General features: G+C 44.1%; 1 protein-coding gene and 1 long non-coding RNA gene across 3 annotated transcripts in view; one reads left to right on the top strand and one right to left on the bottom strand.

Moving 5' to 3' along the window:
• LOC121578239 (rho GTPase-activating protein 39-like) overlaps nt 1–25,053 on the top strand; it is a 54,756-nt gene that overhangs the window by 10,742 nt on the left and 18,961 nt on the right. For both annotated transcript variants that reach the window (XM_041892447.2, XM_045223868.1), the window contains exon 2: nt 19,757–20,707. In XM_041892447.2, coding sequence (XP_041748381.2) covers nt 19,757–20,707 — 951 coding nt within the window. The remainder of the gene's footprint in view (nt 1–19,756; nt 20,708–25,053) is intronic.
• LOC121578240 lies at nt 1,139–11,491 on the bottom strand. Its single transcript, XR_006002755.1, has 3 exons — nt 11,407–11,491; nt 10,880–11,011; nt 1,139–1,172 (listed from the first exon to the last, which is right to left on the bottom strand). It is a non-coding gene; the product is annotated as an uncharacterized LOC121578240 (long non-coding RNA).

Raw genomic sequence — 25,053 nt, forward strand, 5'->3', positions numbered from 1 at the left:
GATGTTAAACCTCATGATACTAACTGTAAGTCGCTCTGGATAAGAGCGTCTGCTAAATGACTCAAATGTAAATGTAAATGTAATGTATGGAATTCACAACTAAATGTTTGCCAGCTAGATATTTTATAATTAAGTTAACTGTCTAAAATGCTCTAAATGCTGTGCAGTTATGCATTTGTTTTGCTAACTTAGTAGCTAGTTATCTAGCTAGCTAAGTGGTTAGCTTCTTGCAATCAAGCTCCACTTGGTAACAGCAGAAAATGTCCTCCTTGATCAAGAGCCAATATTTGTTTTGTGCGTGCAGCAAACTTTGACTAGCATTTTTGAGTTACTTGTATAACTTTATGAGCTGGGATGTCTGTCCTGCAAATAGTTTGTCAAAGACTGTGTCGTGACATGTCTTTCATTATTGTGATGACTATTATTTGTCGAATAATTACCTACTATGTTTAATTGTTACTAGATTAAATTAATCATGTAACAATTAACTCATTAGGAATTTGGGGCACCACGGGAAAAGTTGTTTAACGAGTTACCGTTTCCTGAATTAACTCTAAAGATATCTAGATATCTCATCATTTAACAGTCATTTATTAATAATTTACCTCATATCAGTCTCATTCTGAAAGTCGTAGGCTCTTTAAATCTGCATGAACCCGGGTCTTACTAATCATTTCGTACCACACAAATTGATTTAATCATTTATTTACTAACTAATAAAAAATGATAAAACAAGATGCAAACACATACACGGTATAGGTAGGGATTAGAAACTTAATACAATGAAAACGGGTCCCTAGCGGACTAACACAATATGACACTTGTTACAAAAGATGGCGAGTTAAAGAGGGAGAGAGAGAAAAACACTTGGATACACATGGACCTACGCTCATAGTAAACCTAATACTTTGCCCAGAACTGCCGCCCGTTTGGTAAGAAGTAATGCATGTATTTACGTGTTTTTCTTCGTCGTCTCTGTTGGACCCAGGCCTTTGTGGGAAGGGTCGATTGGGCCTTCTCTTTTCGGATGGCCTTTTAGATGTAAGGCTCAGATGTAAGGCTCAGATTGTCCACAAGAGGTCACAATGTCCTTCTTCTTAGTCGTCTGTTTACTTTCACTTGTTCTGGAAGTGGTCTTCTCAGGACAGCTAATCAGCCTTGTCGATGATCCCCTGTGGGGTGATGAGAGCAGTGTACTAGACAATGGATTGAAGAGAGTAACAGGATGAAAGAATGTATGCACTCACTAACTGTAAGTCGCTCTGGATACGAGCGCCTGCTAAATGACTTAAATGTAAAATGATGGTCCCACTTAAATTCACCTTCTTAGATACAGTACTTAGAACAGCTACTCAGCTTAACTTTGATTGTTAGTGGAGGCAAATTTGTCATCTTCACCTCATGTTGATTTACAGGGTCGGGACCAAAATGGACAAAAGCTGCAGCTTGAGGTCCGTCTGCTCTGATAATTCTTATCTCAGTCTTTTATGCACTCTGGTAAAGAGGGGCGTTTCCGTCATACTGACACGCTCTCTGAGCTCCCTCGGGTGTGGCTAGTTACGAGGCAAAAGTATTATTATCACTATGATTTTGTTAGTAAGCTAAAATCACATTCCTATCTTCACGAAAACATTGTCTTCCTCCTTGATATTTTCTACACAATGTAAAGGATGTAAACTTGATATACACAGTGTAAAAGCTCTTCAAGTCACAATGTTTTCGTTATAACGCCTTTATACAATTTGTAATGACATCACAACATAGACATTAATTTTCCATATTCCATTTCTCATCATTCCCAATGTTTGGATGTTGAAATATATTGTCCCAATGTTCATTGTTGGATGTTGAAGTTTTTGGGCGGCAAAAGTCTTTGAAACAAAGGACATTCCGTTCACCATACTAGAGGGCCAGAGATACAGTTGAAGTCGGAGGTTTACATACACCTTAGCCAAATACATTTAAACTCAGTTTTTCACAATTCCTGACATTTAATCCTAATAAAAAGTCCCTGTCTTAGGTCAGTTAGGATCACCACTTTATTTTAAGAATGTGATATGTCAGAATAATAGTAGAGAGAATTATTTATTTCAGCTTTTATTTCTCATCACATTCCCAGTGGGTCAGAAGTTTACATACACTCAATTAGTATTTGGTAGCGTTGCCTTTAAATTGTTTAACTTGGGTCAAACGTTTCGGGTAGCCTTCCACAAGCTTCCCAAAATAAGTGTGAATTTTGCCCATTCCTCCTGACAGAGCTGGTGTAACTGAGTCAGGTTTGTAGGCCTCCTTGCTCGCACATGCTTTTTCAATTCTGCCGACAAATTTTCTATAGGATTGAGGTCAGGGCTTTGTGATGGCCACTCCAATACCTTGACTTTGTTGTCCTTGAGCCATTTTGCCACAACTTTGGAAGTATGCTTGGGGTCATTGTCCATTTGGAAGACTCATTTGCGACCAAGCTTTAACTTCCTGACTGATGTCTTGAGATGTTACTTCAATATATCCACATAATTTTCCTTCCTCATGATGCCATCTATTTTGTGAAGTGCACCAGACCCTCCTGCAGCAAAGCACCCCCACAGCATGATGCTGCCAACCCTCATGCTTCATGGTTGGGATGGTGTTCTTCTGCTTGCAAGCTCCCCCTTTTTCCTCCAAACATAACAATGGTCATTATGGCAAAATAGTTATATTTTTGTTTCATCAGACCAGAGGACATTTCTTCAAAAAGTACGATGTTTGTCCCCATGTGCATTTGCAAACCGTAGTCTGGCTTTTTTATGGTGGTTTTGGAGCAGTGGCTTCTTCCTTGCTGAGCGGCCTTTCAGGTTATGTCGATATAGGACTCGTTTTACTATGGTTATAGATACTTTTGTACCTGTTTCCTCCAGCATCTTCACAAGGTCCTTTGCTGTTGTTCTGGGATTGATTTGCACTTTTCGCACCAAAGTATGTTCATCTCCTTCCTGAGTGGTATGACTGCTGCGTGGTCCCATGGTGTTTATACCTGCGTACTATTTTTTGTACAGATGAACGTGGTACCTTCAGGTGTTTGGAAATTGCTCCCAAGGATGAACCAGACTTGTGGAGGTCTACAATAATTTTTCTGAGGTCTTGGCTGATTTCTTTTGATTTTCCCATGATGTCAAGCAAAGCACTGAGTTTGAAGGTAGGCCTTGAAATACATCCACAGGTACACCTCCAATTGACTCAAATGATGTCAATTAGCCTATCAGAAGCTTCTAAAGCCATGACATCATTTTCTGAAAATGTCCAAGCTGTTTAAAGGCACAGTCTACTTAGTGTATGTAAACTTCTGACCTACTGGAATTGTGATACAGAGAATTATAAGCGAAATAATCTGTCTGTAAACAATTGTTGGAAAAATTACTTGTGTCATGCACAAAGTAGATGTCCTAACCGACTTGCCAAAATTATAGTTTGTTAACAAGAAATTTGTGGAGTGGTTGAAAAACGAGTTTTAATGACTCCAACCTAAGTGTATGTAAACTTCCGACTTCAACTGTAGATTCTCCTATCTCTAATTTATGGCAGTATTAAGGTGTCAAGACTGGCACAGCCCCCCCTGTGGGTAAGAGGGTCTGGTTGTTGTCGACCATTTGCCAAGCTGATATGAGGCCTTTGATCCTCACCCAGGGAGAGTCATGACAACTGTATAAAATTTTTGCATGCTTTCGATAGCATTTAGCTAGCATTTGCTATGGGATTTTACATGTACTTGTTAGCATTGCTGAAAATAGCGCCCCTTGTATTCAGTGCCGGTATTACCAAATATCCCGGGATGGAACAAGATCGGTATGACAACCTGGATACCGCCCAAGCCTAGTGGATAGGTGTTAGAACTTTAATCAAACATCACTCTAAATGTAATTTATGGCCATAAGCCTACACCTGACATTACATTTACATTTACATTTTAGTCATTTAGCAGACGCTCTTATCCAGAGCGACTTACAGTTAGTGAATACATATATTTTTTTTATACTGGCCCCCCGTGGGAATCAAACCCACAACCCTGGCGTTGCAAACGCCATGCTCTATCAACTGAGCTACATCCCTGCCGGCCATTCCCTCCCCTACCCTGGACGACGCTGGGCCAATTGTGCACCGCCCATGAGTCTCCCGGTCGCGGCCGGCTGCGACAGAGCCTGGATTCGAACCAGGATCTCTAGTGGCACAGTTAGCACTGCGATGCAGTGCCTTAGACCACTGCGCCACTCATATGACATCATACATACATCATCTTTGTTTACTTAAGCTGGTAGCTCCTTTGTGTTCAATGCAGATATATTGATATGCTGTGTGTTCTGGGGGCCCCTAGATCTAGCACACACTGTACACTAAAGGGTTCATGGTACAGTCTGAGTTAGACACTGCTAATTCTGGGTGTTAATGTAAAAAATCACAATCAGAAAAACGTTCTTCCACAAAATCACAGTTCAGTTATAACATAACTACCACTAACAGGTCCCGATCACACATCATCGTCATGTTGGAAAAATTTGACTCGTTTCAGAAAACTAGGCATATGTCACGCGTCACTACTGACTAGAGTCATTTGAACGTAAACTAAAAAAAAAAATCTAAATGCAGTTTTTGGCAGAAGTGCCTTCTGGAACATGTGAACTCTCATGTGCCTTAATAACAAACTTGAATGTCATCTGTAAATATGAAATAATTGTTAAATTACAAGCGTAGTTGGTTTAGCCACAGAAAAAGACAGCAACCTTCCCACTAGCCATGATTGGCTGAGATAATGAGTGGGCTGGACATGCCGAGAGATGAGTTCGGATTGGTCTGCCATGTAGCACGCTTCTGTCTATATAATATGAGCTGGTCAGTATGTGTAGGTAATCCTTTCTAACGTGGCTTTTTTGAAAGATATCACGTAGTAGAACTGCATAAGTGTTGCTCCACTTTCTGGAGGATCGGGTTTTGAAATCAGTGGAATTAGAGTATGATGGCTAAGGAGATGGAGAAAATTCAGGCGATTGATTGCAAATATGGAGAAACGCTATCCATGTATATGGGTAAGAGAGTCTAGCTAGCTACATTTCCATCCCTGTGTTTGTCAGTGAAGCTAGCTAACATCAAATGTTATTTGACACATGCGCCGAATACAACAGGTGTAGACCTTTACAGTGAAATGCTTACTTACTAGCCCTTAACCAACAATGCAGTTCAAGAAATAGTTGAGAAAATATTCAACAGTGAAGAGGCGACTCCGGGATGCTGACCTTCTAGGCAGAGTTGCAAAGAAAATGCCATATCTCAGACTGGCAAATAAAAAGAAAAGATTAAGATGGGCAGTCTGAGATATGGCTTTTTCTTTGCAACTCTGCCTAGAAGGTCAGCATCCCAGAGTCGACTCTTCACTGTTGACGTTGAGACTGGTGTTTTGAGGGTACTATTTAATGAAGCTGCCAGTTGAGGACCCGTGAGGCGCCTGTTTCTGAAACTAGACACTCTAAAATATTTGTCCTCTTGCTCAGTTGTGCAACGGGGCCTCCCGCTCCTCTTTCTATTCTGGTTAGAGCATGTTTGCGCTGTTCTGTGAAGGGAGTAGTACACAGCGTTGTATGAGATTTTCAGTTTCTTTGCAATTTCTTGCATGGAATAGCCTTCATTTCTCAGAACAAGAATAGAGTGACGAGTTTCAGAAGAAAGTTATTTGTTTCTGGCCATTTTGAGCCTGTAATCGAACCCACAATTGCTGATGCTCCAGATACTCGACTAGTCTCAAGAAGGCCAGTTTTATTGCTTCTTTAATCAGCACAACAGTTTTCAGCTGTGCTAACATAATTGCAAAAGGGTTTTCTAATGGTCAATTAGTCTTTTTAAAATGATAAACTTGGATTAGCAAACACAACATGCCATTGGAACTCTGGACTGATGGTTGCTGATAATGGGCCTCTGTATGCCTATGTAGATATTCCATACAAAATCAGCTGTTTCCAGTTACAATAGCCATTTACAACATTAACAATGTCTAGACTGTATTTCTGATCAATTTGATGTTATTTTAATGGACAAAAAAATTGCTTTTCTTTCGAAAACAAGGACATTACTAATTGACCCCAAACTATTGAACGGTAGTGTAGGTAGGGGTAAAGTGACTATGCATAGATAATAAACAGCGAGTAGCAGCAGTGTAAAAACAAAGGGGGGGGGGGGGTTCAATGTAAATAGTCCGGGTGGCCATTTGATTAATTGTTCAGCAGTCTTATGGCTTGGGGGTAGAAGCTGTTAAGGAGCCTTTTGGAGTGTGCAAAGCTGTCATCAAGGCAAAGGGTGGCTATTTGAAGAATCTCAAATATAAAATATATTTTGATTTATTTAACACTTTATGGTGTTACTACATGTTTCCATATGTGTTATTTCATAGTTTTGATGTCTTCACTATTATTCTACAATGTAGAAAATAGTAAAAATAAAGAAAAACCCTTGAATGAGTAGGTGTGTCTCAAACTTTTTTCACTGTTGTGTCGTCAGCAAACTTAATTATGGTGTTGGAGTTGTGCTTGGCCATGCAGTCGTGAGTGAACAGGGAGCACAGGAGGGGACTAAGCATGCATCCATGAGGAGCCCCCATGTTGAGGATCAGCATGGCAGATGTGTTGTTGCCTAACCTTACCACCTGGGGGCAGCCCGTCAGGAAGTCCAGGATCCAGTTGCAAAGGGAGGTGTTTAGTCCCAGGGTTCTTAGCTTAGTGATGAGCTTTGTGGGCACTATGGTGAAGACACTTGCCAGTTGGTCCACCCATGTTCTGAGTACTCATCCTGGTAATCCGTCTGGCCCTGCGGCCTTGTGAATGTTAACCTGTTTAAAGGTCTTGGTCACATTGGCTGCGGAACAGCTTGTGCTCTCATGCATGCTTCAGTGTTGCTTGCCTCGAAGCAAGCATAAAAGGCATTTTGCTCGTCTGGTAGGCTCGCGTCACTGGGCAGCTCGCGGCTAGGTTTCCCTTTGTTGTCCGTAATAGTTTGCTAGCCCTGCCACATCCGATGAGCGTCAGAGCCGTTGTAGTAGGATTCAATCTTAGTCCTGTATTGGCGCTTTGCCTGTTTGATGGTTCGTCTGAGGGCATAGCGGGATTTCTTATAAGCGTCCGGATTAGTTTTCCGCTTTGTATGCGTCTCTGTGTGTGGAGTAAAGGTGGTCTAGAGTTTTTTTTCCCCCCTCTGGTTGCACATGTGACATACTGGTAGAAAATAGGTAAAATGGATTGAAGTTTGCCTGCAGAAAAGTACCCGGCCACTATGAGCTCCGCTTCTGGATGAGCATTTTCTTGTTTGCTTATGGCCTTATACAGCTCGTTGAGTGCGGTCTTAGTGCCAGCATTGGTTTGTGGTGGTAAGTAGACGGCTACGAAAAATATAGATGAAAACTCTCTTGGTAGGTAGTGGTCTACAGCTTATCATGATGTACTCTACCTCAGGCGAGCAATACCTCGAGACTTCCTTAATATTAGACATTGCGCACCAGCTGTTGTTGACAAATAGACACACATCCCCACCCCTCGTCTTACCAGACGTAGCTGTTCTGTCCTGCCGATGCACAGAAAACCCAGCCAACTCTATATTATCCGTGTTGTCGTTCAGCTACGTCTCGGTGAAACATAAGTTATTACAGTTTTGGTAGGATAGTCTTGAATGGAGATCATCAAGTTTATTATCCAGTGATTGCACGTTGGCCAATAGAACAGATGGTAGAGGCGGGTTACCCACTCGCCGACGAATTCTCACAAGGCACCCCAATCTCCACCCCCTGTATTTCGGTCTTTTCTTTACGCGAATGATAGGGATTAGGGCCTGGTCTCGGAGAAGCAGTGTCTCCTTCGCGTCGGACTCATTCAAAAAAAAATATTTGTCCAGTTCGAGGTGAGTAATCACTGTTCTGATATCCAGAAGCTATTTTCGGTCATAAGAGACGGTGGCAGAAACATTATGTACAAAATAAGTTACAAACAAAAACACACAAAATAGCACAGTTAGTTAGGAGCCCGTAAAACGTCAGCCACCCCCTCCGGTGCCATTATTATCTTGTTGTAGCAGGAAAGCTACAACAAGCTAAGTCAGCTTCTGAAATCACTGGCGACCGATAGATTTGCACATATTTTTGTGCAGGAGTAGAGAGATGTGTTTTTTTGTTACAACTTACTCACTTTCTATCAGAGTATGCGTCTGTCTGCCCCAGTGCCTGTATTTCAGAGCGAGTGAGTCATGCACAAACGCGTTGTGGGAGACAATGCACGCAAATAGATTTAGAATTTTTTTATATTGATGTGGCAGTTGGGACATCGAGTGAGCATCGTCTCAATGTTCATTTTGGCCAAAACACTTGCAGACTCGAGTGGCCACTTGCTTAGGGGCCAAGTGTTCGGTTTGAGATTCAGCCTATGACTGCGGTACATAGAACTTCATTGCCCCCTATCGGTCCTATGCAATAGGACCACCATATGCAATAGGACCAAATTCTGCATTGAGTTCACATGACATTTTTTATTATTTTTGGTTTTAAAGGAAAACCGATAAAAAAAATGGCAGTTTAAACATTAAGATAAATTGTCCATTTGTTGTCACATCACTACTGCTAATGGAGCTACTGCCGAGCACAGCACACTCAGTCCATGTCTTTACAATACATTACAATGTTTTACAATATTTGGATAAGCAGGTTGCCTGGCAGCTATGTTGTATAGACTTTGAACGTAATACATAATCAAACAGAAGGCGGCCTTTGCTAGATTATAACAAATGTTATATTGAGGTGTATGCCACTCCTCGCACGGCTGGGCGGCATATAAAAGAATGATTGATGTCTTTATATTGTCTGATTCCAGCCTCCGACACGTTTCCAAGGAAGTAAACTGTTTTGTAAGGTGAGTAAAGAGGATTTTAACTCTGAATTTAGCTGAGTTTGTTATTTATAAAACCAGTATCTGAGGAGAAAGAATGTTTTATGTCTTAAGATAGGAAATAGCAGGTCTGTAAATACATTCAGGCCGACTTAGTTTGGCACTTGTTGCTGGCGGACGGAGTGCTAGGTTAGCTAAATGAATGGCAGCCCCTGTTTGAAACCGGTCCTCAGGAGACAGGGCAGAGTCTCTCTCAGAATAACCTGTTGTTAGGCGAGGTTAGAGGTTGGTTTACGAGGGCAGTAAACGTTAAATGGCTGTTTTAAGTTGGTCACTGATGGCTTTATTCCTCTTTCCAAATGAATTTAGAAACACACAAATGCAGTTATGCCCCATTGGTTTAGATTTCTGTTCATCAGCCGTTAGCTGACTATCTGTCTTTACATCAACTTGTATGGCTCCTGTTAGCCCTGTACAGAACACTGTCTCTATAGGCTCCTGTCTGTTCACTTCATTGTGGCTGAGGTTTTTCACAATAGTTTATCTTTGAGGGAATCGATTTAAGCTATACTGGAATTTGAATTTGATTGAAAATCAAAACGAAACAATGACAGAACTGTGTTGCCCTATTTTCAGACAATGCAATGTCCACTCCTATGTTGTTCGCTGCTGGGAAACTGTCATTTACACTTTGGGTAGTTTTAAAACAATGGAGCAGATTCCATGAGCAGAATGCTGTTGTTCTGCCTTCTGGGAAAACGCCATTCAACATCTCAAGTTATTTTGGGACAAAACTGTAAATTGTGGGTGGTGGATGAAGTTATTATTGAGAATGAGACCTCTGACACATAGTGGCTAGGAGAAACAGGATGGAGAGTCTACGTGTGTCTTGGTGCAACGCTCTGCTCTGTCGCGTATTGTGTTTTTGTATTTGACTATTTTTAGTTATCCTAGAATAACCATGTGGTGCATAGACGTCTCCTTGACCCAGATGGGAGATAAAGAGCCAGTGTGCCTTCGATGGAGAGAGGGAATGTGTTATCAGATCTAGAGAATCATAAGCGCAAAACACCAGTATTATGAGGATATATTTTACCAATGTATCTTAAGCACTGTCTTACCTCTGGCATAGTAGGTGTATTATGTCTGTTTCACATACAGTAGTGTCCGTTCTGATGTTTACTGTAGTCAGTGAGGTTACTGGTGTCAGTGTCAGGCTAAGTGCCTCTCTCAGTAGTATAACCAAAGCACTCTCCCAATGCACGTCTGCTTCAATTTAGAATATGTTGTCCTAAAGAAAATCAGGTGCCACTTTCATTGGTCACACGAGCACGTGTAACGAGTTCATTTCAGATCATTATGAAACATTTAGAGTAGTGTTTTTAGCTTTACTGGGGTTATGCAGACCGCATTCCAAACCATTTGTAAACATTACACTGGGCGAAAAAGGGTCAATATCAGGGGATATCTTTATCTATATATTTCCGGATATCTGACATTTTATTAGATATACTGTAAGGAGTAGTCATGCTCCAGATACCCATGTCCTTAATTTCATATACAGAGCTAGGATATTCTCTGTAATGGGACAGTTTCTACATGCATCCAATCCGGACCTCAGAAATCTCCCTGCTACCATATGAGTCCAGGGAGATATCTGGGGTGAGACTCATGACATATCCACCGCCCAAATTACTTTACCTGTTCAGGCGCCAGAAATCATCATGCTTCTTCACATGAAGTTGACATATCTGAGCATACATTTGCACCATATTCAGTAGTAGGCTATACAATGCATGTAAAGGCAAACGTCTTTATATTTAATCCAAGTTGCTATTTCCAAAGCACATCTCTGCTATTTCTGTAAAAAAAATTATGCAGCATAGCAAATCCAGAGTTCCAATCACAACACATGTTCTGTAAAGATGCAAACGTAGGCCAATCCTTGCTAAAACATTTTTTAAAATATATTTTCACAGAAAAGAAAAGTTGCACACCCTCAATACTCCATGCCTGCCCTGTTTTGTTATGGCGGATGGATGCGATGGGTGCAGATTGGGTCGTCATCAGCGGTCACTCGCAGTCCAGACCCAACGTGATGGTAGTGTTGGTCTGTGATCCACTCCAAACTGTCAATGCATAAACCATGAATCAAAATTGTGTCAACATTGCAAGAAAATGTTGTAATTTCACATAACCATACCACAAGGTAGCTACTCTACCTGCTTCATTCATGATGAGACAACGAACTGGAAGAACCTAGCTAGCTAGCCATGTTGCTAGCTAGCTATGTTGCTAGTTAGCTAGCTAACTAAGGTAGTTAGCTAGCTTATATTAACCAGTCATACAAAATATTTCTAAACTTTTTAAAACGTTAGCTGTCACCTTGAGGCTTGATAACGGGTTAAAAAAAATACCTGAAGGGGAAGGAAATTTCGTTATTTGGCTACTGGCCAAATTAGCTAACGTTCTTGATTATAGTTGCTAAGATAAATAAATAAAACATCTCAAATTAGCTACTCACTTATGCGTTAACTTCTTCAAGGTATTTTCTGAATAGCTTCTCACTTCGTTGTTTCTCCAGTTGTCAGTTCAACCACACACTGTTTACACACTCATTTGTGGCGCCCAAATTTAAAAAATGACAGTTGGAACTCACCAGCAGAAGATATGTGATTCTTGTTGCTAGGCTACCAGTTAGTGCTTTTAGCTTGCATTTTGCCTGTGCCTTTATCCAGAGGGAATACAAAAATTATAGATGGTGTCTGAAAGAACGATATGGATTTAATATTTGTCCAATTATTGAGCATGTCCTCAACTCAAATAAGCATCAGAAACTGTCCTTATTTAGCATATCAAAATGCATATCAAGATCCTGATGTGGACCTCAGTCAAGAGCATATACTATGTAGACCTACTGTCAGTATTTTCCATCATGTAGAGAAAATAAGATGTTCACATAGGCCTATCTCAGGACAAATTGTATTGGTCACATACACATATTTAGCAGATGTTATTGCGGGTGTAGCGAAATGCTTGTGTTTCTAGCATCAACAGTGCAGTAGTATATAACAATTCACAACAATACACACATCTAAAAGTAAAAGAATGGAATTAAGGACGAGCAATGTTGGAGTGGCATTGACTAAAATACAGTAGAATAGAATACAGTATATACATATGAGATGAGTAAAGCAGTATGTAAACATTTATTAAAGTGACTAGTGTTCCATTATTAAAGTGGCCAGTGATTCCAAGTCGATGTATATAGGGCAGCAGCCTCTAAGGTGCAGGGTTGCGTAACCGGGTGGATGCCAGCTATTGATGGCTTTTTAACAGTCTGATGGCCTTGCGATATAAGCTGTTTTTCAGTCTCGGTCCCAGCTTTGATGCACCTGTACTGACCTCGCCTTCTGGATGATAGCGGGGTGAACAGGCCGTGGCTCGGGTGGTTGATGTCCTTGATTATCTTTTTGGCCTTCCTGTGACATCGGGTGCTGTAGGTGTCCTGGATGGCAGGTAGTTTGCCCCCGATGATGCGTTTGACAGAACGCACCACCCTCTGGAGAGCCCTGCGGTTGCGGGTGGTGCAGTAGCCGTACCAGGTGGTGATGCAGCCTGACAGGATGCTCTCAATTGTGCATCTGTAAAAGTTGTAGGGTTTTAGGGAACAAGACAAATTACTTCAGCCTCCTGAGGTTGAAGAGGCGCTGTTGCGCCTTCTTCACCACACTGTCTGTGTGGGTGGACCATTTCAGATCGTCAGTGATGTGTATGCAGAGGAACTTGAAGCTTTCCACCTTCTCCACTGCGGTCCCATCGACGTGGATAGGGGCGTGCTCCCTCTGCTGTTTCCTGACGTCCATGATCAGCTCCTTTGTTTTGTTGACATTGAGTGAGAGGTTATTTTCCTGGCACCACTCTCCCAGGGCCATCACCTCCTCCCTGTAGGCTCTCGTCATATTCAGAGTAATCTCAATATCATACAGTTGAAGTCAGAAGTTTACATACATGTACATTTAAACTCAGTTTTCACAATTCCTGACATTTAATCCTAGTAAAGATTTCCTGTCTTAGGTCAGTTAGGATCACCACTTTATTTTAAGAATGTGAAATGTCAGAATAATAGAGATAATAATTTATTTCAGCTTTTATTTCTTTAATCACATTCCCAGTGGGTCAGAAGTTTACATACACTCAATTAGTATTTGGTAGCGTTGCTTTTAAATTGTTTAACTTGGGACAAATGTTTTGGGTAGCCTTCCACAAGCTTCCCACTATAAGTTGGGTGAATTTTGGCCCATTCCTTCCTGACAGAGCTGGTGTAACGGAGTCAGGTTTGTAGGCCTCCTTGCTCGCACACGCCTTTTCAGTTCTGCCCACACATTTTCTATAGAATTGATGTCAGGGCTTTGTGATGGCCACTCCAATACCTTGACTTTGTTGTCCTTAAGCCATTTTGCCACAACTTTGGAAATATGCTTGGGGTCATTGTCCATTTGGAAGACCCATTTGCGACCAAGCTTTAACTTCCTGATTGATGTTGCTTCAATATATCCACATAATTTTCCTTCCTCATGATGCCATCTATTTTGTGAAGTGCACCAGTCCCTCCTGCAGCAAAGCACCCCCACAGCATGATGTTGCCACCCCCATGCTTCACGGTTGGGATGGTGTTCTTTGGCTTGCAAGCACCCCCTTTTTCCTCCTAACATAACAATGGTCATTATTGCCAAACAGTTTGATTTCTGTTTCATCAGACCAGAGGACATTTCTCCAAAAAGTACAATCTTTGTCCCCATGTGCAGTTGCAAACCGTAGTCTGGCTTTTTATATGGTGGTTTTGGAGCAGTGGCTTCTTCCTTGTTGAGCGGCCTTTCAGGTTATGTCGATATAGGACTAGTTTTACTGTGGATATAGCTACTTTTGTACCTGTTTCCTCCAGCATCTTCACAAGGTCCTTTGCTGTACGTTCATCTCTAGGAGACAGATCGCGTCTCCTTCCTGAGCGGTATGACGGCTATTGTTTGTACAGATGAACGTGGTACCTTCAGGCGTTTGGAACTAGCTCCCAAGGATGAACCAGACTTGTGGCAGTCTACCATTTTTTTTCGGAGGTCTTGGCTTATTTCTTTAGATTTTTCCCATGATGTCAAGCAAAGAGGCACTGAGTTTGAAGGTAGGCCTTGAAATACATCCACAGGTACACCTCCAATTGACTCAAATGATGTCAATTAGCCTATCAGAAGCTTCTAAAGCCATGACATAATTTTCTGGAATTTTCCAAGCCGTTTAAAGGCACAGTCAACTTAGTGTATGTAAACTTCAGACCCACTAGAATTGTGATACAGTGAATTATAAATTAAATAATCTGTCTGTAAACAATTGTTGGAAAAATTACTTGTGTCATGCACAAAGTAGATGTCCTAACCGACTTACCAAAACTATAGTTTGTAACAAGAAATTTGTGGAGTGGTTGAAAAACAAGTTTTAATGACTCCAACCTAAGTGTATGTAAACGTCCGACTTCAACTGTATATGTCTAAAAGACACATCTGGATTCAGAATTTGTCAGGATATGGTGCATATCCACAAAACTCAATATGTATTGGAAATTGTCTGTATTCTCTAGAATATCCAAAACGTGTCATGTAAAGATATCCCCTGATATGGACCCTTTTCTCCCAGTGATTTCTATTGAGTAGGCCAACTACAGTTGGGAGAACTGTGTTGTACTCACACACTTCTAACTCAGCGAATGGCTCTAGTGGAACAGATTAGTTTGACCATCGAGTAACACTCTAACAGTTCAACCCTATCTCACCAACCATTTGAAAGAGGGTCATTCTCTACTCTTCACAGTGAAGTTGAGTGGCTGGGTGATGTTACACATCACATAGTTAGATATGGGGAGGGTGTTGATCTTGTATAAGCGCTCCCAGAATACATCTTCCAAGAATTCCAAAACTGACCGCAAGGCCATCTTCCAGCTTATCAGCGGCTGTCAGCGAGATGCTGGTTCCACTTTGTGTCCTAACTACTGTTTATTTACCCTGGAGGAAAGGCCCTTATGCAACCACTGTACCCCATGCTGCTCCTACACAGCTAACTATGGCCTTCGCACATGACCTCTAACCCCTGCTTTCCTGTCAGTACGTTCACATGGTGGTGTCATATGCACGTGTTCACAACGTCTCTCCGCTGCTGCGTTTTCTCTTTCAGCTTTTTTTTCTCTTTCATTACAATAATGTAATGCCAAACACGTGACTTTGACAGGGTTGAACCCAACGTGAAGTGCTCTGCTTTAATGCTGGGAATTGCCAGGGACCTCACGATACGATATTGTCATGATACTTAAGTGCCGATACTGCAATTCTTATTGCGATTCGATGTTCCAAGCATATTGCTCACCATGTCTGCTGCAGAGGAGCACGAGAGAGCCATAAGAAAACAAATTGGCTTACTATTTAAAAAGAAGATGAAGAACAAGCTATGAAGGAAAGTTTGGAGTTTTGGTGCAGTTTTGGTGCAGGTACAACTGACTAGAGCAAAAATAATATTGTGATATTGTCAAAAATAATATTGCGATATATCGTCATAAATACTACTCTGCTTGCTGCTGTAAGGGAATGCCTCTTTGGGAGACTGGAATCAGTGTGGGATAGGACTATTGACTGCTTAGGTCTCCAGTTTGACTGTCCTGTTATTTACACCTGCTTCCCACCCATTAAGCTTTCGATCCATCAGTATAAAAGTCATCCCCTTCTCGACTGAAACTACCATGGCGCCTCACTGCAGGAACTCTCTTTTGTGATCAGATAGACTTGTATACATCACCCCCCCATTTTCTCTCTCTCTCTCTCTCTCTCTCTCTCTCTCTGGCTCTCTGGCTCTCTGGCTCTCTGGCTCTCAGGCTCTCTGTCTTTGTGTCTCTGTCTCTCTCTCTCTCCGGCTCACACACTCACTCTCGCACTCACATAATGATGTATGTGGACACTTACATACTCTCATTGCAGATGCTCAGAAGAAAACAGGGCTAAGTTACAGATTAGATACAGATTTATTCATCTCTCTTCTTGAAGAGGTTGGTCATGTTGATTATAGTCTTGAGCTGTGACATGGAATTATGTGTCGTTGTTCAGAGTGGGAGCCAGATGGTCTCCCAGCAGACAGCAGAGACACTCACACTGACACCACACAGGCAGGGATCATGTGGAGGGCCCCTGTCCCCCTGTATGTTAACCTGGCAGTGAAGAATGGAATACATACAGATCGTTTCCAGTTTCCACTGAGCTTTATGCCCAATGCAAAGGCAGTCCTGTCGACTTGGCTGGCATTCTTCTCTTCTGAGGCTATTTTGAGGTTGTGGGTGCGGGTGGCTTACTTGGCAGGATCACAAGGAACAAATGTGGGCATGTGTTGGGTACTGTGATCCGTGCCGGATACCCTGCTCCCCCTATCCACCACAGGTACCCTGGCCATGTGTCCCAACTGTAGGGAAAGGGAAAAATACACTCGGCCCATGATGATCTGGGAATGCAGTTGAAAAAGAGAAACCCGGCTCTACGCATTTACTGGTCTGTGACCCACTGACACCGCCCCCAGTTAAAGGGGAATAAAGCAGCCCAAGAGTAATCACACACAGGAACTTTATTTACACACAGAAAAATTCAGGTACATGGGGATGTAGTGGAATGGTAGTGGTTCTGTAATGGACAGAAACAGAGGTAATGAACACACTTGACATAATGCAATAACTAATAGCACAAGTAGAGCAACAAAGCTATTAACAAAGGAAGGAAATGTCAACAAGCTCTCACCGTCTCACTGCAGAATTAAACGTTCATCCACATTCTCCAAATGTAGCATTTAGAAGTCGCTCCAAACGTCAAATTTCAAATAGTTTTGTTGCTCCTGCTGCTCTGTATCGTTCCATTTCTCCAAACGTCAAATTTCGAGGTTAAGGATTAAGTTTAGGCACTCATTCCGAATGGTTAAGGTAAGGGTTAAGGTTTGGGATAGGGTTAAAACCAAAAATAACAAACCTGTGTCCAGGACTGGGATCGAACGCACAACCTTCTGATCCACAGTCATGGGATTACGCCCATCCACCACCCCCGTCCACAACACCCTAGCAAAACCCAAGCCTACTTGATGGTTATAGTGCTCACTGTTGCCCCTACCCGACGTCCTTAGGACATGGATAGACATCCAATTCCGACTTCAATCTGGAATGACCTGGCTGATAAATGTATATGCTACCTGCACACATTACATAACAAAGTAAACACAGAGGCAACATACAATAGGCAATATACAACTAACTATGAAGAACAATATACACGTGTCACACAACTCACTTTGTGCACGCACAACATCCCAGTCCACAGAGATATGGAGGAGTCCAGTTGTGTTGGGCAGGGCATAGGTGTAGGAGCTTGCTGCTCTCTCCGCAACTGCTTGGAGGAGACTGAGAAGTGTGTGACCTGGAAAGTCAGAAGGGTATCCGGCACCCTGGCAACTGCCATGGCAACCAGGACTCAGTGGTGCTACGTCCAGGAAGTCAAGCAGCGGCTGGACCAGGACTGGAGCTGGGTCAGGTGGTGCATGTTGGGCAGGGGCAACCTGGGCACCCCAAATGGGGCCCAGGGCAGGTGAGGCAGTGATATGAGTGGCTGGTGACAGTGGCGTGGCCAGGTCCCCGGAGGGCAGGTCAGGGCTGGAATGGTCAGCGGAGGTAGCAGCAGGCAGGTCAGGTGCTGCTGGAGGGTCCCCTAGTTCAGAGACAGGCATGAAACCAGGGGCAGGCAGAGCCCCTGTTGCTGGAGAAGGATCACCAGGTAGCTCTGGCTGGTGATAACACGGTGAGTGCACTTGAGGCCCCCGGAAAGGCTGGGATTCTGGCTGAGGCAGCGGCTGGAGTGCAATCTCTCTCGTCGCCTGCAGTGTTGGCAGGAGCACCAAGGGCGACCAGACTGGCTGCAGTCCCGGAGGTCGACGATCCAGCCTAGGCGACCGGATTGTCTGTAGTCGCGGGGGCCGCTGGACTGGCCTGGGTGCTGCCAACAGGGCCGTGGCAGAGGAGCTGGTACCATTGCTGGCTGAGCTGGCTCCCACACAGGTGAACACTGGACTGCAGGCTGGCAGTAGAATTGCAGGGCCACCTGTGGAGCTGGTAAGGGCGAAAGAGTATGTTATTCTGCAATATAGAGCCTGGGTGGCTGCAGAATCTCTCTGCGGCTGCCACCGGTTCACCCAACGTTGGGGCCACCCTCTTGTGTTCCAGGGACGGGGAAAGTTGAAACGGCTCAGGATGATATGTCACCGGCAGGAAATGTGTAACCACAGTCAAACCTGGGCTGGATTTTTGGATCACCCGTTGGACATATCAAATCATATTTTATTCGTCACATGCTTCGTAAACAACAGGTGTAGACTAACAGTGAAATGCTTACTTACAGCGTCTGCTAAATGACTAAAATGTAAATGCAGAGAGAGAGAAAATAGAGAAATAATAGAAAAGTAATAACACGTGAGTCAAAGTTAGTGCAAAAAGGGTCAATGCAGATAGTCCAGGTAGCTATTTGGTTAACTATTTAACTAACTATTTAGCAGTCTTATGGCTTGGGGGTAGAAGCTGTTCAGGGTCCTGTTAGTTCAGGATTTGGTACATCGGTACCACTTGCCATGCGGTAGCAGAGAGGGCAGTCTATGACTTGAGTGGTTGGAGTCTTTGACAATTTTTAGGGCCTTCCTCTGACACCACCTGGTATAGAGGTCCTGAATGGCAGGGAGCTCAGCCCCAGTGATGTACTGGTCGGTATGCACTACCCTCTGTAGCGCCTTGCGGTCGGATGCTGAGCAGATGCCATACCAAGCAGTGATGCAACCAGTCAAGATGCAGCTGTATAACTTTTTGAGGATCTGAGGGCCCATGCCAAATCTTTTCAGCCTCCTGAGATTCTTCTCCTATGCCCTGTCTCTACCTCCTGCCTAGTCCCCAGCCGGGTTCTCAGCCCACTATAAGGACACGACAGGCTGGCTGTGGGTCCCTCATGGATTCATTGGCACACTTGAAGCTGCTCTGCATCAGAGAACTAGATCAAAAGAGACCAAATAAGGGATTTCTCATAGGGAAACATGACCCAAATGTAGCTCCTGTAGTTTGGCCTTGTCATATGCACTCATAACATCATCATTCATCATCACACTTAGATTGATATCAGAATGAGCTATGTAGATCTGTACCACTTTTCACTTCAATTCAGTTAAGTCAGAAACCCATTTCACTCAATCTGACAGGTTGCTCCCCTTCTCAATGACACATTCCTCTGTACCCTGTCTGTGTGTATGTGGGCCAGTCTCAAACCCCTCCCCACCCCTCCCCAGCCCTCTGTGTTCTGCTGAGTTAGCTGCTAGTGTTCCTCATGCCATGCCCTGTGTGGTGCTGCTGGAGCGGATGGTGCTCTCCAGGCCTGCCGGCTGTGGTCCTAGTGTCGTACAGCGCGTGTCCACCTGTCCCTTAGTCAGATCACAGACACACAGTGCTACTCCCACTGCTCCTCTGCCCACCAGAGGGATGACATCACTGCTGAACCAGCGTTCTATAGCATTCACACACAGATGAACACGTGTTGTGGTCGCAAACATTCGCTATCCATATGGGTCGTGTAAGGGTGTTTGCTTTGTAGTCCGTTTTTGACTTTGTAAGTTGTGTACAGGTTGTTTGTTGGATAAGCATTTAACAGGGATGGTCATTTCAGTAGGGTTTCCAGACTGAACAAAGTGTTTGTGTTATTAATCGCTTGAAAGCTGTTTGCCTCTTTCTTGTTACTCTCAGTCCTAACGCCACTATTTCTGTGTCTGTTTTTTAGTCCTGATTGGGTGGAGATCCTGGAGCCACGCTCTCGGGAGCGCATGTACGTGAACCTGGCCACCGGCGAATGCGGCTGGGACCCTCCTTTAGGCGCTCCTGTTCGTCAGGCTGACGGAAACCAGTGGTGGGAGCTCTTTGACCCCCAGAGCGGCCGCTTCTACTACTACAACTCCGTGGGACGCCAGACTGTCTGGCACCGACCCCAAGGGGGCGACATAGTTCCCCTCTCCCAGCTACAGGCTATGAAGCGCTGCTCTGAGGCCAAGAGAGCTGGGGGGACTGTAGAGAGGGACAGGGAGCCTGGAGCAGGGAGCCTGGAGAGTACAGGGAGCCAGGGACGTGGCACCGCTCTTCCAGAGCACCATGGAGTGGGAAGCCTGGGAAGTACAGGCAGCCAGGGACACCGCACCCCTCGTCCAAAGCATTATGGAGTGGGGAGTACAGGCAGCCAGGGACACTGCACCCCTCGTCCAGAGCATTATGGAGCGGGGAGTACAGGCAGCCAGGGACACTGCACCCCTCGTCCAGAGCATTATGGAGCAGGGAGTACAGGCAGCCAGGGACACCGCACCCCTTGTCCCGAGTATTATGGAGCGGGGAGTACAGACAGCCAGGGACACCGCGCCCCTTGTCCAGAGCACCATGGAGCGGGAAGCCTGGGGAGTACAGGCAGCCAGGGACGCCGCACCCCTCATCCAGAGCACCTTGGAGCGGGAAGCCTGGGGAGTACAGGCAGCCAGGGACGCCGCACCCCTCATCCAGAGCACCATGGAGCAGGGAGCCTGGGGAGTACAGGCAGCCAGGGACGCCGCACCCCTCTTCCAGAGCAGGGTAAGCCCGTCCCCAGAACCCCTGAGAACCCAAGCGAGAGAGAGACCACAGACACAGTGGTGGACAGCAGACCAGCTCAGGAAGACAACAGCTCGGACGAAAGCAAGGAGTCACTGAGGTACGTCTGATCTCTGTGTTTTACTGTTGAACCAAATGACTGTTGATAGGGAGGACGTAGTTGTATTTAACTATTAGAGGATCACGTTTCAGTAAAGAGGACATATGGTAATAGCAAAAACCTATTTGTTATCCCATTGTGGCATACTGCTTTGGGCATGAGAACTTTATTTTGACATTTGACCAGTAAGGCTACCTCAGAATCCTTTATTTTCATTCTCACTTATCTTGACATTCCACATGCACCACGTTTCCATAATTTTCTCTGTAAAACACACCGTGACCGTTTAAAGCAAATTGCTACCAAATGCGAAGACGGGTGCAGTCATAAAGTGCATGACATTCACCTCTCCCTTCACGTTGGTAGAAAGGCGCCTAACAGTAAGGACCATTCAAAGACCCCGTCGTGTGCTCAGCGCTGTGGCAGAATCCAAACCAGCATCTCGACTTGAGAGGAAGATTCCAGACATACCAGCTCTATTTCCCCTGGCCCTCGGCCACTAGTGCTGTCTCAGTGCCCCTGTGTGCTGCTCACTGCCGCTATGCTTCACTCCAGCCCCATATACGCTAATTTATTTTTCATAAAACAACACGAGGCCCCTCGCCATCAAAGACCAATGGGGGTCTCCGGTGGGGGAAGCCATACCACCGTAGTCTGAGTAGAGATGTGAAGGAGTGTTGTCTGTTCTTGGGTAATAACATGCAGAACCTCTACATTCCAGATAGTTCTAAACAGGAGACCCTGCTGTTCTTAGAGGTGTCTGTGTCTCTTCACTTCCCCCTGGCCCCTCTGCTCTCTGCCTGGGTCCTGGGTTTCAATCCTCAGCCATGTGGAGGACCTCACTTCGCCGGGGCCAACAGGACTCTCCTACCCTCTGACCTCCGACCCTGATTGCGTAAGGTAGAAGGGGAACTAATTGCTCACCCCTTACTGTCCGAGGGCCCTGGTGGAGGTACAGCCTGCCTGACTCTTTGACATTCCATCCTTTAGAAGCGTTTACTTCCCAGGGATCTCCACCACTCTGCGGTCATCCCTAATGACTCAACGTTTCCCAGAAGTCTCCATGTCGCCCCAAAACAATGGGCATCTGTGTCTTTGGGTGGAGCTGAAGAGTCTTAAACTCTTCTGGGCTTTGCACCCCACTTAGCCATATGGTGGTTTTCACTGGTTTCTCTCTGGGCTTGTAATTAGATCTCACCATGCAATGAGGAGAGAAGCTGGAATGTGACAAACAATAAATGGATGAAAACAGAGTTGGTTTCATGTTTGGGGTTGGAGAGGAGAGGAACCGTTCGGACCTGTGCGCTTCTCCTCTTCACCTCTGTCTGGCTGATTGATCATGACTATGCTCAGCTATTAAAGGGACATTTCAAGCATTTTCAAATTCATATTCATCTCCAGCACCACCCCAACATCAACATACAGTATACAAATGATGCGTTTCTATGTTTTGGAGTAATAAAGATAGAGGAAGATAAGTGTTTCCAATTACATCATCAACCAATTAGTAGGCCACACCTACTCATAATAGGTTAAAATCACATGATGCATACTGATGTCATTGGAAACACTTATCTTCCTCTCTTTTTGTTAATACAAAACCTAGAAACTTGCAGTTTTCACATGTTGATGTTGGGGTGGTGCTGGAGATGATGAATATGAAGTAGCATTAAAAAAAAAAAGTCCTACAAGAAACTATGCCAGTTCTGTAGTGAGGGAAGGCTCTGAGTGTGGTATGGCACATCTGGCATGTAGGGGTCTTTTGAAAGAGTTACACCAGATAGCCTTAGTTTGTTCAAATACTTTTCTTGAAGAAAGTGTGGGCTCTTTTTACAAGAGCGTCATTCATTTCTATTCCAGGACAGAAGTGCATCACCTGTGGGCTGGGCATTCATGTATCCCATGCTGAACATAGGGTTTCATGACATTCAGTTATGTTCCTCTAAGTTGTGCATAATGTCTACTTCAGTTTGACCAAGTTCCCTTTTTTTACTTTGCTGATATTTGTGGTATTTCAAAGAATCTGTTCAGAAATCCATGTGTATTTCAACAGTTGATGATGACGTTTGAGGAAAAAGTGTTCAGAGGAAACTTGACAGTCAGTTGTTCCAATCTCAGTTTCCTTTTAGTTCTATAAATACATCTGAGGAGTGGTCATACAATATCTATCTGCCTGTTGGTGGTCATACAATATCTATCTGCCTGTTGGTGGTCATACAATACCTATCTGCCTGTTGGTGGTCATACAATACCTATCTGCCTGTTGGTGGTCATACAATACCTATCTGCCTGTTGGTGGTCATACAATACCTATCTGCCTGTTGGTGGTCATACAATACCTATCTGCCTGTTGGTGGTCATACAATACCTATCTGCCTGTTGGTGGTCATACAATATATATCTGCCTGTTAACACACCATCTGTGTTATCCTAGGCACTGTTTCATTTATTCAGCTTCCGTTCTCCTCTCTCTCTCTCTCTCTCTCGCTCTCGCTCTCGCTCTCGCTCTCGCTCTCGCTCTCGCTCTCGCTCTCGCTCTCGCTCTCGCTCTCGCTCTCGCTCTCGCTCTCGCTCTCGCTCTCGCTCTCGCTCTCTCTCAAGCAGAGTGTTAAATATGTTACTCTTTGGCTAACTCTTATCACATGGCCTGGGAATATCCGGGTATTCTGACCCTGTCCAGCTCATCAGAAAAATACCTTAAACTCCCCAGGTAAACATGTCCAGAAGTAATAGAGCAAGGGATTCTGATCTTTTTAAACGATAAAGAGTTTGCGATCACCTTGCTTACGACATCTGTACTGGATTGTGGATTTCACAACATATGCAGTGTTTCCGCTGCAGTCCATTTAGTTGTGGCGCTGCGCCATGGCAAACTCATTGCCGCCACGGTAAAAAAATATGGAACAGCCGAGGCGCACTTTGAAGATGCTAGAACAGTCCACATTTACTTTTCCTCTGCAAAATAAATGAGTAATGAATAGAAAAGTCCATAGTAGAATAGTTGATCTATTTACCTAGTCAGTTTGTTGTTGTGCGTTCTATGCGAGATGAATATTCCTCTCAAGGCACATTCAAGTTGTGAGTGCCATAGGAAGGGAAACGTGCATTCTGACAAGCAGTCAATGCACAAGAATTCATAATGCAATCACAGGGAAAACAGTTATTTTAATGGCCTTTGTTAAAAAGAGGGGGTTCCCAGCATCCCATTACAACTTTATTTATCAACTCCTAAATATGCGCAAACTGCACCATTTTAAACCCAGAGGAGCTAAATGGTTAAACACCTTACTGCTCCGCAATTCGCTGTGAGTGTATAAAGGAGAGTGGTGCTGAATATGGGTCAATTGTAGGGTAGCTTGGGGTAAAGTGCATTCCAGTTAGTTTTAAATAGGAGACCCTGCTGTTCCTAGAGGTGTCTGTGTCTCTTAACTTCCCTCTGCTCTCTGCCTGGGTCCTGGGTATCAATCCTCAGCCATGTGGAGGACTCTCCTACCCTCTGACCTCCGACCCTAATTGCGTAAGGTAGAAGGGGAAACACTGAACAGATGACCTGTGTATGTATGTGGAGTGGGTGCATGAGGGGATTCATGTGGGGTAGAAGTTGGGGTAGCTTGCCATGTAGCTTGTCCTGTAGTGTTTTGGAGTTCCATGGGACAGATGAAGTGTAGGGGAAGTGTCCTACTTGTTGAAGGCACATGACAGAGATGAGGTGACCAGGTGTGGTTCACATACGGGTCATAGCACTCCATTATCCTGTGGGCTGGCCCCATGGTTAGAATTGGCTACTAAAGGAAGAAAGGCCCTCAGTTAAGCACAAGTGTCCCTAGGGGCAACTGATCTGTGAGCTATCTCTGAGGAGGAAGTGAAGGTATGGTGAACTGAGGTACCAAATGACTAGTATGTGCCTTTTCATTAGCCACTAATGATATAGCTACACTCAAAAGACTGACAGGATTCAATCCAAGGCAGTCAGGCGAAGATCAAACACACTTTAAACTTGTTGTTCCGGATCGGTGTGCAATCACCATTGCACAATGTGTGCAATTCTACCTAGAGATTCTCATGAAATAGATATGCATTATATAGACATTTCTATGTTGACCTATAGCCCATAAACACATTATTTCTGTGTCAAGATATTGCTCATGGGATCCAGATTTCAGGCGATATTCATTACGTAGCGAAATTAATGAAGCCCTGATTCTCTTATTTTGACAAAATGCTCAACTTCTGTGACAAGAGAACCCTATGAGACTGTGTTGTGATGATAGAGAACCCTATGAGACTGTGTTGTGATGATAGAGAACCCTATGAGACTGCGTTGTGATGATAGAGAACCCTATGAG

The sequence above is a fragment of the Coregonus clupeaformis genome, chromosome 12 (assembly GCF_020615455.1).
Source record: "Coregonus clupeaformis isolate EN_2021a chromosome 12, ASM2061545v1, whole genome shotgun sequence".
Classification (NCBI taxonomy): Eukaryota; Metazoa; Chordata; class Actinopteri; order Salmoniformes; family Salmonidae; genus Coregonus; species Coregonus clupeaformis.